This window comes from Oncorhynchus clarkii, chromosome 30 (assembly GCF_045791955.1).
Source record: "Oncorhynchus clarkii lewisi isolate Uvic-CL-2024 chromosome 30, UVic_Ocla_1.0, whole genome shotgun sequence".
Taxonomy (NCBI): domain Eukaryota; kingdom Metazoa; phylum Chordata; class Actinopteri; order Salmoniformes; family Salmonidae; genus Oncorhynchus; species Oncorhynchus clarkii.
Window position 1 is genome coordinate 34,658,278 of NC_092176.1, and position 15,752 is coordinate 34,674,029.

Genomic DNA, 15,752 nt, shown 5'->3' on the forward strand with positions numbered 1-15,752 from the left:
AAGCTATGTTGTGCTTGGTGACCTCTGACTGTTTTATCCTAGTATTGTTGGAGATAACAATATCCCTGCACTCTCTACACTCGCCAGTTTTAGCCTTAGCCAGCACCATCTTCAGTTTAGCCTTTACATCAGTAGCCCTGCCCCCTGGTAAACAATGTATGATCACTGGATGATTATTTTTAAGTCTAATATTGCAGGTAATGGGTTCGCGAGGACTGTGCAGGGGGATTAACACCACTACCTGTACTTACTGGTGGCACAGACACTGTTTCATCCTTTCCAGTCTGAAGCTGGGCATGCAACTTGGCTATCCTCAACACAAGGCGGTAGTTCTCCTATATATTATGAGTACAGCTACTGCCATGAGAAGGCATAATGTGACTTAGATTTTTTGGGCCGGAGGAGGTCCTGCAGATCCATGACCAGATAAAGTGTCCGAGGTGAAACATTTTAATGAAAAAAGTTGAGTGAGGAAAAAGCCAAGACGTTGGGAAATTGGTTAAATACAGAGTTTGATTAAACAGTTGAGCAGTGTGTCAAGAAGCAGTGCAGCTTGGCAGGGTCGTGTTTCGGAGGATGTGGCTAATGACCTTTGCCTCTCCCGAGTCCGTACGGGAGTTGCAGCGATGGGAAAAGACTGTAACTACCAATTGGATATCATGAAATTGGGGAGAAAAATATATTTCTAACAAAAAAACTACTTTGGCAGGTAGCCAAGTATCAACCAATAGCACAGCAGCACGGAGACAACGCAGAAGTGTGATGGAAGTGACGTGGCACTGGCAATGACACTGTATAATGGTGCAATACACAATACAGAAAATAAAACAGCAGTGATACTACTGTAAGTATTGGTAAAGTAACTGATTCAGTTTAGATTATTTTCTGCATGCTGTGTCGTTACTAACACTCCAACCTTCCCGGACAGAACTGTCTTTTTCTTAAGCGATGGTAAGGGAAGGCAGGTCAGCAGTGTAAAATTGCCTCTTCTCCAGGGAACTATTCAATCACTTCAGACTAAGACCTATAACAAACTGCCGTCCACCCAGGGAGAAAAGTAATGTGTGATTGTGTGCGTTTGCTTTGGAGGCCAGGGAAAGAAACATTCCCATTCTGAGACAATAAATGGGCCTTCTCTGGGAGTTATGGGCGGTCCAAGGAGTTGATTAACTTCACAAGAACAAAATTGAACTTTTTCTGCTGACCAATTTATTTGATTAGTGGCTGGCTGAATAAAACAGGAGTGGAGGAAATGAGCTTCTATACCACTTATCTCTCAAATGAGACTCCAAGTTCGAATCATCACGACATGCATAGGCATAACAGGCTGCCACTTTAGGAGAAGATGGACACAGAAAACTCAACTTAGTGTCTGCACTAAATAGCCCCCCCTGAAAAAGACTTCTGATTGGTTATGTGTGCTCCTGCATTGTGTCTGTGCCATAATAGATAGTGATCCTTACGATGCCGTGCCATGTCCGATTGACCAGGGCAGAGATATTGACAAGTGAGATCAGGGTATTGAGCGCTGTTTGAGCGCCGTCCCAGAATGCATTTGTATTCATGTCACTTGCACCAAGCTCACGGGCATGAGGATTTATGCTGATAGATCAGCAGGCGATATAACCTTTGTTTGTGTGTGTGTGTATGTGAGTGCGGGGTTGAGATGGATGTGTGTGTAGGTGGTTGTGTGTGTTTGTATGCGTAACAGATGAAAGAGGGAGAGAAAGAGAGAGAGGGAGGGAGAGGGAGAGAGAGAGAGAATGTGCATGTTGCGCATGCATGAAACACAATCAAGAAGCCCATGAAAGGATGAGGTGTGTACGTACAGTAGCATGGAGTGTGTAATTTGCAATGGCTTGACATTGACAGTCCGGAAATGGGAGTTCATAGCCTATGATACAGCTGACAGCAGTTTCTGTGGAATAAACAGCTTTCTTCCAGTCAGCCGAGACACTGCAGTCGTTGTCAGAGATGATTTGACTCCGTAGTATCTCATACTGCAGAAAAATCAAGGGAGATCACACAGAAGCACAACATTGGGATTTTCAAAGGAGGCTGTTAAAAATAAATCTATCCAATGGACCTCAATCTATCAACCCCTCTAGCAAATTCATTCCCTAGAAACGTTTTCAAAGCCGAGTCATGAACTAATCTCTACTCAGGTAATACACACACGCTTTCGCAATGTTATTTGATATTTGATTTGATTTTTGACCGGCATACATATATCAAATTTCTGAACATAGTTTTGATCCGTTTAAAAAAAAACTTTAATTCATATGTACATTCTGCTACCAGTTGATGAAATCCATGGTAGGTTGCATAAGTAGCCTGGGTGAAATTGAAATCTAAGGAATAATCAGGACTGCTAAATGTTTTATGAGGGGTTGATGTGGTTTTCTCTCTTGCCATTTTTACAAGAGCATAGTGTAGCTGACTCCACCAAGGGCCAGGGTTACGATCTGCAGGCACGGTTTCTACTGCTCCTACAGCTTTGCTTCGGTACTGCAGTTTAACTGATACCCGGCCAAGAAAGTCAATTTCCATTCCTAATAAAACACTTTAGTCATCACCTTTGTGCACAAAACATCCATCAAATTATTCAAATAGTTGTCGCGGAGGCAGTTTTTTCCCCCATCATTCACAGACAAAGACATTAACGTTTTATACTTCTTCCAGTGTTTGTCATGTTTTTGGATGATGTCGTTGCTGCTCGCATGCATGCTAGTGCGCATGAGATGTTGGTCTGCATAAGATGCAACCCGGAAATAGACAGTCCACAAATCAACGTATGCCAACATTAGTAGATTCTTTCAGTAGCTTGTATCACAATGAACCATCTAGTCACCTCAAAGGAGGTCCATCTGTGTAGCCTGCCTCTCTCTCTCTCTCTCTCTCTCTCTCTCTCTCTCTCTCTCTCTGCCTCTCTCTGCCTCTCTCTCTCTCTCCACATTCTGATTGGGCCCACATTTTTAGACAGGTGTAGACAATTAAGACACATTGAGATCTGATTGTGATCAGGTAGTTCGACGGATCTGCACAGTGACATTTTCTAATCATCGCTATCTTACCTTCTAAAATCATTAACATGTTGCACCATTGACATATGGCATCTATATGTGTCTTAAAATAAATATTATTTCATTTTGCATAAAGGGAAAGCAATCAGAATGTGGGGTACAATCAGAAATGTGGACAAGATCAGGACAATGGACGCATGTTAGCATCAGATATAAATGAGTATCTTTCTCTCTTTCTCTCTCTCTGCCTGTGAAGGTGTGAACTAAAATACCTCACCTTGTCCTCCTGGAGTAAAGTTTAGCAATGTTGAGGCTTCATAAACCTGATGGTGGTTTTAAAAAAAAAAATAAAAAAAAACATTTTGAAAGATGCTTGTATGACATCCTTGCAAAACGCTGTGAGGGTGTTATAGATAGTAGTTTAAAACCCTTTGGCTGAGGTTGTTATATAAAACTGTTTTAGGGTGCTGTCATGACATCTGTGTGCCTTAGCTGGTAGGCTGTGTATTTAAAGCCCTATAACTGACAGACGGGCAGGGGCAATCCTATTCAACAGTGAATTGTGAGTGTTGGAGGCGAATGCTGACCATATACTACGGATGGAAGCATCACCGTTAAACCACATCAGAGGGATTTGACCGCAGGGCATTATAAGTAACGCATGGTAAAATTTATGCAAATGCTAACCTTACCAGTGGACGTGACCTGAATGGTTTCCCAGGTGGAGTCATCTATAGGGCGTAACCTCATTACGCAGCATAATGAAAAAACAGAATTGAAGAGGTAACATCAAAGACTGGTTGTAACACATTTCTCATTGTGGTGGATTGATCTGTCAGCTGCAAAACCAGCTAGCTAATAAATAATGAAGTGTGTAGAAACACAGTACAAAGAGCTTGTAAACTAGAAATGTTCTCACGGGTCACGTATATACAGTACACTCGGAGGCAGTACATTCGGAGGCAGTACACTCGGAGGCAGTACACTCGGAGGCAGTACACTCGGAGGCAGTACACTCGGAGGCAGGTCAAGTGAGCACTAATACCAGTTCATGCTTCATCGATTGTGAGAGTTTCAAAATAGCTACTGCTTCATGATTCAAAACATGATCTATAAAAACATACCGGCAGGCAGTCATGTACCGTTCCCTCATGTTGCCAGCCATGTACCATTCCCCCATGTTGGCTTTCGACTGGAGCTAAGCAGGATTGATACTCTTCTGTACAAAGGACAGTTCTCCCTCTGGTCTGAAGAGGCCCCAGGGTGGTAGGAACACCTCCCTGTAGCTGTCTGAGCCTTACTCTTATGGCACTCATCACAACAGCAAGGCTTTTAACCCCAATGTAATGGCAATCTCCTGGTTACATTCCCAACCCAGAATACATGGTCATGTAGTCGTCCCTATCTCTCCACTTTTATAGCCGATGAGTAGTGAGAGTTGTCAACAGTAACTCTTGGGCATGGTAACAACTGTGAAAACTATTATTGTTATTATCACAAGGTTGTCTGGATCTCTTTGAAGTCACGTAGATCACGTCGTTATGCTCTTTTTGTTTACAAAGCCATGCTCCCCAAACTTCCGACGTACCTAACACCATTGTTAAGATTTTAAATGACAAGTTATCAAACCCATTCACAGGACTGGTTAACTCTGGAGAATCCTTTGGTGTCTAGAGAGTAAGGTAAATCAGACTTTAATTTCCTTGCACCTGACATTTGGAATGATCTACAATACACATTAAAATCGGAGGAATTGGTGCTTCTGGGGCATTTCAGACGGTTGCTAGGTAACCTTTTTACTGAAGAATGTCTCTGTTTTTCATGATGGTGTTTTGCCTCTTGTCTATTGTTGTGTATAACAATGTATATTTTATTGTGTACATAAATGTGTAGTTTGATGTGTTTATTGTATATTGATGTGTATTGTGGTGCTATACAGGGTTCATCTGGAAAAGAGACCTTGGTCTCAGCTTTGACTCCCTGTCAAAATAATGGTTAAATAAAAACTACTTCACTGGTTGCACAGCTTTTCTGGCCTTGCCTCAGAGAGAAAACCACAACAATATTTACACTGTTACCCTGTCTACAAACAGAGTCATATGGAAAAAACAAAACATGGCCAGTCACCCTGACAACCCAGGAAATCCACAGCACACACTTCTGGCAACCCTTTAAGCTTATTGTTCCACAGCTCCCCAGGCCCTCCTCAACCCCTCCTCAATGTTTGAAGGTGGTAAGGAGATGGACTAATCCGTCTCAGTAGCTCCCGGATAAGTCTGTGTCTCTCTCTAAACCTCTCCTCCAGGATGCTGTGTGTGTGTGTGTGTGTGTGTGTGTGTGTGTGTGTGTGTGTGTGTGTGTGTGTGTGTGTGTGTGTGTGTGTGTGTGTGTGTGTGTGTGTGTGTGTGTGTGTGTGTGAGTGCACATGCATGGTATGTGTGTGCGTGCGTTTGTGTGTATGCATGTGTGTTTGCACATGTGTGTGTTTGTGTGTGCATGTGTGTTTGTGTGTGCATGTGTGTTTGCACGCGTGTGTGTGTGCTGCTGATCCTGCCAACCTGCATGCATACAGAGAAGCTTTGCGTGAGAGGAGCAGGGACGGCAGATCAACTAGAAACCAGTGGATCAGGCGGCAGAAGCCACGGCTGTGAATGAGGGACAGGGTTGTGAATGAGGGACAGGGTTGTGAATGAGGGACAGGGCTGTGAATGAGGGACAGGGTTGTGAATGAGGGACAGGGTTGTGAATGAGGGACAGGGCTGTGAATGAGGGACAGGGCTGTGAATGAGGGACAGGGTTGTGAATGAGGGACAGGGTTGTGAATGAGGGACAGGGCTGTGAATGAGGGACAGGGCTGTGAATTTGGGACAGGGCTGTGAATGAGGGACAGGGTTGTGAATGAGGGACAGGGCTGTGAATGAGGGACAGGGTTGTGAATGAGGGACAGGGCTGTGAATGAGGGACAGGGTTGTGAATGAGGGACAGGGCTGTGAATGAGGGACAGGGTTGTGAATGAGGGACAGGGCTGTGAATGAGGGACAGGGCTGTGGATGAGGGACAGGGCTGTGAATGAGGGACAGGGATGTGAATGAGGGACAGGGCTGTGAATGAGGGACAGGGCTGTGAATGAGGGACAAGGTTGTTTTTCTTTACTCCTGATGAGATGTGACGACTTCAAAATACAGCATTTTATTATATTTGTGTCAGGAAGGAAATACTGTTTCTCTCCTTATGCCTTTTTATTCAAACAGGAAAGTAGTTTAGAGCCGCCAGCATGGATTCAGTCAATTATGTAAAGTAATATAACATTAAAAAAAAAAAAAATATGTCCCTTATTGATTTTATTTTGTCCCCATAAGCTGTCGTGTAAGTCTCAAATCGAGATCTTGGGACTACGCTTCTATCTGAATTTTAGTCTAAATGTAGTTATTGACATTAGCCTTGTTCTGTTCAATGTTCTCTACCTACATAGTACTCTAAATACCCCAATTCATGTTGTTAAGTTCAAAACAATTCAATATAAAAATTGCTGACACTATTCAAACCAGTGAGGGTTCGAAACTTTAAAAACAATATCTCAGAATCATCTTTTTGCAGATAGAACCACGTAGTCCCAAGCTCTCCAAATCTCTCCACACCGACCCACCATGCTCCCCTGGTGTCAGTGTGACAGGCCCCACAGACCCGCAATCCTCTACTGGTGTTGGTGTGACAGGCCCCACAGACACACCATCTTCCCCTGGTGTCAGTGGGACAGGCCCCACAGACAGACCATCCTCCCCTGGTGTTGGTGTGACAGGCCCCACAGACCCGCCATTCTCCCCTGGTGTCAGTGAGACAAGTCCCACATATCCATCATCTTCCCCTGGTGTCTGTGTGACAGGCCCAAACAGACCCGTTATCCTCCCCTGGTGTCAGTGTGACAGGCCCCACAGACCCGTTATCCTCCCCTGGTGTTGTGACAGGCCCCACAGACCCGTTATCCCCCCCTGGTGTTGGTGTGACAGGCCCAAACAGACCCGTTATCCTCCCCTGGTGTCAGTGTGACAGGCCCCACAGACCCGTTATCCTCCCCTGGTGTTGGTGTGACAGGCCCAAACAGACCCGTTATCCTCCCCTGGTGTCAGTGTGACAGGTCCCACAAACCCGTTATCCTCCCCTGGTGTCAGTGTGACAGGCCCCACAGACCCGTTATCCTCCCCTGGTGTCAGTGTGACAGGCCCCACAGACCCGTTATCCTCCCCTGGTGTCAGTGTGACAGACCCCACAGACCCGTTATCCTCCCCTGGTGTTGGTGTGACAGACCCCACAGACCCACCATCCTCCCCTGGTGTCAGTGTGACAGGTCCCACAGACACACCATCCTCCCCTGGTGTCAGTGTGACAGACCCCACAGACCCGTTATCCACCCCTGGTGTCAGTGTGACAGGCCCCACAGACCCGTTGTCCTCCCCTGGTGTCAGTGTGACAGACACCACAGACACACCATGCTCCCCTGGTGTCAGTGTGACAGACTCCACAGACCCACCATTCTCCCCTGGCGTTGGTGTGAAAGGTCCCACAGACCCGTTATCCTCCCCTGGTGTCAGTGTGACAGGCCCCACAGACCCGTTATCCTCCCCTGGTGTCAGTGTGACAGGCCCCACAGACCCGTTATCCTCCCCTGGTGTTGGTGTGACAGACCCCACAGACCCACCATCCTCCGCTGGTGTCAGTGTGACAGGTCCCACAGACACACCATCCTCCCCTGGTGTCAGTGTGACAGACCCCACAGACCCGTTATCCACCCTGGTGTCAGTGTGACAGGCCCCACAGACCCACCATTCTCCCCTGGTGTTGGTGTGACAGGTCCCACAGACCCGTTATCCTCCCCTGGTGTTGGTGTGACAGGCCCCACAGACCCGTTATCCTCCCCTAGTGTCAGTGTGACAGACCCCACAGACACACCATGCTCCCCTGGTGTCAGTGTGACAGACTCCACAGACCCACCATTCTCCCCTGGTGTTGGTGTGACAGGTCCCACAGACCCGTTATCCTCCCCTGGTGTCAGTGTGACAGGCCCCACAGACCCGTTATCCTCTCCAGGTATCAGTGTGACAGGCCCCACAGACCCGTTATCCTCCCCTGGTGTTGGTGTGACAGGCCCAAACAGACCCGTTATCCTCCCCTGGTGTCAGTGTGACAGGCCCCACAGACCCGTTATCTTCCCCTGGTGTTGGTGTGACAGGCCCAAACAGACCCGTTATCCCCCCCTGGTGTCAGTGTGACAGGTCCCACAGACCCGTTATCCTCCCCTGGTGTCAGTGTGACAGGCCCCACAGACCCGTTATCCTCCCCTGGTGTCAGTGTGACAGGCCCCACAGACCAGTTATCCTCCCCTGGTGTCAGTTTGACAGACCCCACAGACCCGTTATCCTCCCCTGGTGTTGGTGTGACAGACCCCACAGACCCACCATCCTCCATTGGTGTCAGTGTGACAGGCCCCACAGACCCACCATTCTCCCCTGGTGTTGGTGTGACAGGTCCCCCAGACCCATTATCCTCCCCTGGTGTTGGTGTGACAGGCCCCACAGACCCGTTATCCTCCCCTGGTGTTGGTGTGACAGGCCCCACAGACCCGTTATCCTCCCCTGGTGTCAGTGTGACAGACCCCACAGACACACCATGCTCCCCTGGTGTCAGTGTGACAGACTCCACAGACCCACCATCCTCCCCTGGTGTTGGTGTGACTTGCCCCTCAGACCCGTTATCCTCCCCTGGTGTTGGTGTGACAGACCCCACAGACCTGTTATCCTCCCCTGGTGTCAGTGTGACAGACCCCACAGACCCACCATCCTCCCCTGGTGTTGGTGTGACAGGCCCAAACAGACCCGTTATCCTCCCCGGGTGTCAGTGTGACAGGCCCCACAGACCCGTTATCCTACCCTGGCGTTGGTGTGACAGACTCCACAGACCCACCATCCTCCCCTGGTGTTGGAATGACAGGTCCCACAGACCCGTTATCCCCCCCTGGTGTCAGTGTGACAGGCCCCAAAGACCCGTTATCCTCCCCTGGTGTTGGTGTGACAGACCACACAGACACACCATTCTCCCCTGGTGTTGGTGTGACAGGTCCCACAGACCCGTTATCCTCCCCTGGTGTTGGTGTGTCAGGCCCCACAGACCCGTTATCCTCCCCTGGTGTTGGTGTGACAGGCCCCACAGACCCGTTATCCTCCCCTAGTGTCAGTGTGACAGACCCCACAGACACACCATGCTCCCCTGGTGTCAGTGTGACAGACTCCACAGACCCACCATTCTCCCCTGGTGTTGGTGTGACAGGTCCCACAGACCCGTTATCCTCCCCTGGTGTCAGTGTGACAGGCCCCACAGACCCGTTATCCTCTCCAGGTATCAGTGTGACAGGCCCCACAGACCCGTTATCCTCCCCTGGTGTTGGTGTGACAGGCCCAAACAGACCCGTTATCCTCCCCTGGTGTCAGTGTGACAGGCCCCACAGACCCGTTATCTTCCCCTGGTGTTGGTGTGACAGGCCCAAACAGACCCGTTATCCCCCCCTGGTGTCAGTGTGACAGGTCCCACAGACCCGTTATCCTCCCCTGGTGTCAGTGTGACAGGCCCCACAGACCCGTTATCCTCCCCTGGTGTCAGTGTGACAGGCCCCACAGACCAGTTATCCTCCCCTGGTGTCAGTTTGACAGACCCCACAGACCCGTTATCCTCCCCTGGTGTTGGTGTGACAGACCCCACAGACCCACCATCCTCCATTGGTGTCAGTGTGACAGGCCCCACAGACCCACCATTCTCCCCTGGTGTTGGTGTGACAGGTCCACCAGACCCATTATCCTCCCCTGGTGTTGGTGTGACAGGCCCCACAGACCCGTTATCCTCCCCTGGTGTTGGTGTGACAGGCCCCACAGACCCGTTATCCTCCCCTGGTGTCAGTGTGACAGACCCCACAGACACACCATGCTCCCCTGGTGTCAGTGTGACAGACTCCACAGACCCACCATCCTCCCCTGGTGTTGGTGTGACAGGCCCCTCAGACCCGTTATCCTCCCCTGGTGTTGGTGTGACAGACCCCACAGACCCGTTATCCTCCCCTGGTGTCAGTGTGACAGACCCCACAGACCCACCATCCTCCCCTGGTGTTGGTGTGACAGGCCCAAACAGACCCGTTATCCTCCCCGGGTGTCAGTGTGACAGGCCCCACAGACCCGTTATCCTACCCTGGCGTTGGTGTGACAGACTCCACAGACCCACCATCCTCCCCTGGTGTTGGAATGACAGGTCCCACAGACCCGTTATCCCCCCCTGGTGTCAGTGTGACAGGCCCCAAAGACCCGTTATCCTCCCCTGGTGTTGGTGTGACAGACCACACAGACACACCATTCTCCCCTGGTGTTGGTGTGACAGGTCCCACAGACCCGTTATCCTCCCCTGGTGTTGGTGTGTCAGGCCCCACAGACCCGTTATCCTCCCCTGGTGTCAGTGTGACAGGCCCAACAGACCCGTTATCCTCCCCTGGTGTCAGTGTGACAGACCCCACAGACACACCATCCTCCCCTGGTGTCAGTGTGACAGGTCCCACAGACCCGTTATCCTCCCCTGGTGTCAGTGTGACAGGCCCAAACAGACCCGTTATCCTCCCGTGGTGTCAGTGTGACAGACCCCACAGACACACCATGCTCCCATTAAGTCAGTGTGACAGACTCCACAGACACACCATCCTCCCCTGGTGTCAGTTTGACAGGTCCCACAGACCCGTTTTCCTCCCCTGGTGTCAGTGTGACAGGCCCCAAAGACCCGTTATCCTCCCCTGGTGTTGGTTTGACAGACCCCACAGACACACCATCCTCCCCTGGTGTCAGTGTGACAGACCACACAGACACACCATCCTCCCCTGGTGTCAGTGTGACAGACCCCACAGACCCGTTATCCACCCCTGGTGTCAGTGTGACAGGCCCCACAGACCCGTTGTCCTCCCCTGGTGTCAGTGTGACAGACCCCACAGACACACCATGCTCCCCTGGTGTCAGTGTGACAGACTCCACAGACCCACCATTCTCCCCTGGTGTTGGGGTGACAGGTTCCACAGACCCGTTATCCTCCCCTGGTGTCAGTGTGACAGGCCCCACAGACCCGTTATCCTCCCCTGGTGTCAGTGTGACAGGCCCCACAGACCCGTTATCCTCCCCTGGTGTTGGTGTGACAGACCCCACAGACACACCATCCTCCCCTGGTGTCAGTGTGACAGACCCCACAGACCCGTTATCCACCCTGGTGTCAGTGTGACAGGCCCCACAGACCCACCATTCTCCCCTGGTGTTGGTGTGACAGGTCCCACAGACCCGTTATCCTCCCCTGGTGTCAGTGTGACAGACCCCACAGACCCGTTATCCTCTCCTGGTGTCAGTGTGACAGGCCCCACAGACCCGTTATCCTCCCCTGGTGTTGGTGTGACAGGCCCAAACAGACCCGTTATCCTCCCCTGGTGTCAGTGTGACAGGCCCCACAGACCCGTTATCTTCCCCTGGTGTTGGTGTGACAGGCCCAAACAGACCCGTTATCCCCCCCTGGTGTCAGTGTGACAGGTCCCACAGACCCGTTATCCTCCCCTGGTGTCAGTGTGACAGGCCCCACAGACCCGTTATCCTCCCCTGGTGTCAGTGTGAAAGGCCCCACAGACCAGTTATCCTCCCCTGGTGTCAGTGTGACAGACCCCACAGACCCGTTATCCTCCCCTGGTGTTGGTGTAACAGACCCCACAGACCCACCATCCTCCCCTGGTGTCAGTGTGACAGGCCCCACAGACCCACCATTCTCCCCTGGTGTTGGTGTGACAGGTCCACCAGACCCATTATCCTCCCCTGGTGTTGGTGTGACAGGCCCCACAGACCCGTTATCCTTCCCTGGTGTTGGTGTGACAGGCCCCAAAGACCCGTTATCCTCCCCTGGTGTCAGTGTGACAGACCCCACAGACACACCATGCTCCCCTGGTGTCAGTGTGACAGGCCCCTCAGACCCGTTATCCTCCCCTGGTGTTGGTGTGACAGACCCCACAGACCCGTTATCCTCCCCTGGTGTCAGTGTGACAGACCCCACAGACCCACCATCCTCCCCTGGTGTTGGTGTGACAGGCCCAAACAGACCCATTATCCTCCCCTGGTGTCGGTGTGACAGGTCCCACATATCCATCATCTTACCCTGGTGTCTGTGTGACAGGCCCAAACAGACCCGTTATCCTCCCCGGGTGTCAGTGTGACAGGCCCCACAGACCCGTTATCCTCTCCTGGCGTTGGTGTGACAGACTCCACAGACCCACCATCCTCCCCTGGTGTTGGAATGACAGGTCCCATAGACCCGTTATCCTCCCCTGGTGTTGGTGTGACAGACCCCACAGACACACCATCCTCCCCTGGTGTCAGTGTGACAGACCACACAGATAACATTCTCCCCTGGTGTTGGTGTGACAGGTCCCACAGACCCGTTATCCTCCCCTGGTGTTGGTGTGTCAGGCCCCACAGACCCGTTATCCTCCCCTGGTGTCAGTGTGACAGGCCCAACAGACCCGTTATCCTCCCCTGGTGTCAGTGTGACAGACCCCACAGACACACCATCCTCCCCTGGTGTCAGTGTGACAGGTCCCACAGACCCGTTATCCTCCCCTGGTGTCAGTGTGACAGGCCCAAACAGACCCGTTATCCTCCCCTGGTGTCAGTGTGACAGACCCCACAGACACACCATGCTCCCCTGAAGTCAGTGTGACAGGCCCCACAGACCCGTTATCCTCCCCTGGTGTTGGTGTGACAGACCCCACAGACCCACCATCCTCCCCTGGTGTCAGTGTGACAGGTCCCACAGACACACCATCCTCCCCTGGTGTCAGTGTGACAGACCCCACAGACCCGTTATCCACCCCTGGTGTCAGTGTGACAGGCCAAACAGACCCACAATTCTCCCCTGGTGTTGGTGTGACAGGTCCCACAGACCCGTTATCCTCCCCTGGTGTTGGTGTGACAGGCCCCACAGACCCGTTATCCTCCCCTGGTGTCAGTGTGACAGACCCCACATACACACCATGCTCCCCTGGTGTCAGTGTGACAGACTCCACAGACCCACCATTCTCCCCTGGTGTTGGTGTGACAGGTCCCACAGACCCGTTATCCTCCCCTGGTGTCAGTGTGACAGGCCCCACAGACCCGTTATCCTCTCCTGGTGTCAGTGTGAGAGGCCCCACAGACCCGTTATCCTCTCCTGGTGTCAGTGTGACAGGCCCCACAGACCCGTTTTCCTCCCCTGGTGTTGGTGTGACAGGCCCAAACAGACCCGTTATCCTCCCCTGGTGTCAGTGTGACAGGCCCCACAGACCCGTTATCCTCCCCTGGTGTTGGTGTGACAGGCCCAAACAGACCCGTTATCCTCCCCTGGTGTCAGTGTGACAGGTCCCACGGACCCGTTATCCTCCCCTGGTGTCAGTGTGACAGGCCCCACAGACCCGTTATCCTCCCCTGGTGTCAGTGTGACAGGCCCCATAGACCAGTTATCCTCCCCTGGTGTCAGTGTGACAGGCCCCACAGACCCGTTATCCTCCCCTGGTGTCAGTGTGACAGACCCCACAGACACACCATGCTCCCCTGGTGTCAGTGTGACAGACTCCACAGACCCACCATCCTCCCCTGGTGTTGGTGTGACAGGCCCCTCAGATCCGTTATCCTCCCCTGGTGTTGGTGTGACCGACCCCACAGACCCTTTATCCTCCCCTGGTGTCAGTGTGACAGTCCCCACAGACCCACCATCCTCCCCTGGTGTTGGTGTGACAGCCCCAAACAGATCCGTTATCCTCCCCTGGTGTCGGTGTGACAGGTCCCACATATCCATCATCTTCCCCTGGTGTATGTGTGACAGGCCCAAACAGACCCGTTATCCTCCCCTGGTGTCAGTGTGACAGGCCCCACAGACCCGTTATCCTACCCTGGCGTTGGTGTGACAGACTCCACAGACCCACCATCCTCCCCTGGTGTTGGAATGACAGGTCCCACAGACCCGTTATCCCCCCCCTGGTGTCAGTGTGACAGGCCCCAAAGACCTGTTATCCTCCCCTGGTGTTGGTGTGACAGACCCCACAGACACACCATCCTCCCCTGGTGTCAGTGTGACAGACCACACAGACACACAATTCTCCCCTGGTGTTGGTGTGACAGGTCCCACAGACCCGTTATCCTCCCCTGGTGTTGGTGTGTCAGGCCCCACAGACCCGTTATCCTCCCCTGGTGTCAGTGTGACAGGCCCAACAGACCCGTTATCCTCCCCTGGTGTCAGTGTGACAGACCCCACAGACACACCATCCTCCCCTGGTGTTAGTGTGACAGGTCCCACAGACCCGTTATCCTCCCCTGGTGTCAGTGTGACAGGCCCAAACAGACCCGTTATCCTCCCCTGGTGTCAGTGTGACAGACCCCACAGACCCGTTATCCTCCCTGGTGTTGGTGTAACAGGTCCCACAGACCCGTTATCCTCCCCTGGTGTTGGTTTGACAGGCCCCACAGACCCGTTATCCTCCCCTGGCATTGGTGTGACAGACTCCACAGACCCACCATCCTCCCCTGGTGTTGGAATGACAGGTCCCACAGACCTGTTATCCCCCCCTGGTGTCAGTGTGACAGGCCCCAAAGACACACCATCCTCCCCTGGTGTCAGTGTGACATACCACACAGACACACCATTCTCCCCTGGTGTTGGTGTGACAGGTCCCACAGACCCGTTATCCTCCCTGGTGTTGGTGTGTCAGGCCCCACAGACCCGTTATCCTCCCCTGGTGTCAGTGTGACAGGCCCAACAGACCCGTTATCCTCCCCTGGTGTCAGTGTGACAGACCCCACAGACACACCATCCTCCCCTGGTGTCAGTGTGACAGGTCCCACAGACCCGTTATCCTCCCCTGGTGTCAGTGTGACAGGCCCAAACAGACCCGTTATCCTCCCCTGGTGTCAGTGTGACAGACCCCACAGACACACCATGCTCCCCTGAAGTCAGTGTGACAGACTCCACAGACCCACCATTCTCCCCTGGTGTTGGTGTGACAGGTCCCACAGACCTGTTATCCTCCCCTGGTGTCAGTGTGACAGGCCCCACAGACCCGTTATCCTCCCCTGGTGTCAGTGTGACAGGCCCCACAGACCCGTTATCCTCCCCTGGTGTTGGTGTGACAGACCCCACAGACCCACCATCCTCCCCTGGTGTCAGTGTGACAGGTCCCACAGACACACCATCCTCCCTGGTGTCAGTGTGACAGACCACACAGACCCGTTATCCACCCCTGGTGTCAGTGTGACAGACCACACAGACCCGTTATCCTCCCCTGGTGTCAGTGTGACAGGCCCAAACAGACCCGTTATCCTCCCCTGGTGTCAGTGTGACAGGTCCCACGGACCAGTTATCCTCCCCTGGTGTCAGTGTGACAGGCCCCACAGACCCGTTATCCTCCCCTGGTGTCAGTGTGACAGGCCCCATAGACCAGTTATCCTCCCCTGGTGTCAGTGTGACAGGCCCCACAGACCCGTTATCCTCCCCTGGTGTCAGTGTGACAGACCCCACAGACACACCATGCTCCCCTGGTGTCAGTGTGACAGACTCCACAGACCCACCATCCTCCCCTGGTGTTGGTGTGACAGGCCCCTCAAACCCGTTATCCTCCCCTGGTGTTGGTGTGACCGACCCCACAGACCC

At 52.6% G+C, this 15,752-nt stretch overlaps 1 protein-coding gene across 1 annotated transcript in view; it reads left to right on the forward strand.

Annotated features, from left to right (window-relative positions):
• Nucleotides 1–1,464: 1,464 nt before the first annotated feature.
• The window catches only part of LOC139389534 (mucin-2-like), a 37,506-nt gene continuing 23,218 nt past the window's right edge, over nt 1,465–15,752 (forward strand). Inside the window, exons 1-15 of the mRNA XM_071136353.1 lie at nt 1,465–1,507; nt 8,040–8,156; nt 8,546–8,620; nt 9,345–9,461; nt 9,851–9,927; nt 10,187–10,348; nt 10,642–10,685; nt 11,021–11,183; nt 12,249–12,490; nt 13,503–13,629; nt 13,797–13,880; nt 13,932–14,007; nt 14,564–14,724; nt 14,975–15,018; nt 15,438–15,604. Of these exons, the coding sequence (XP_070992454.1) occupies nt 1,465–1,507; nt 8,040–8,156; nt 8,546–8,620; nt 9,345–9,461; nt 9,851–9,927; nt 10,187–10,348; nt 10,642–10,685; nt 11,021–11,183; nt 12,249–12,490; nt 13,503–13,629; nt 13,797–13,880; nt 13,932–14,007; nt 14,564–14,724; nt 14,975–15,018; nt 15,438–15,604 (1,699 nt within the window). The remainder of the gene's footprint in view (nt 1,508–8,039; nt 8,157–8,545; nt 8,621–9,344; nt 9,462–9,850; nt 9,928–10,186; nt 10,349–10,641; nt 10,686–11,020; nt 11,184–12,248; nt 12,491–13,502; nt 13,630–13,796; nt 13,881–13,931; nt 14,008–14,563; nt 14,725–14,974; nt 15,019–15,437; nt 15,605–15,752) is intronic.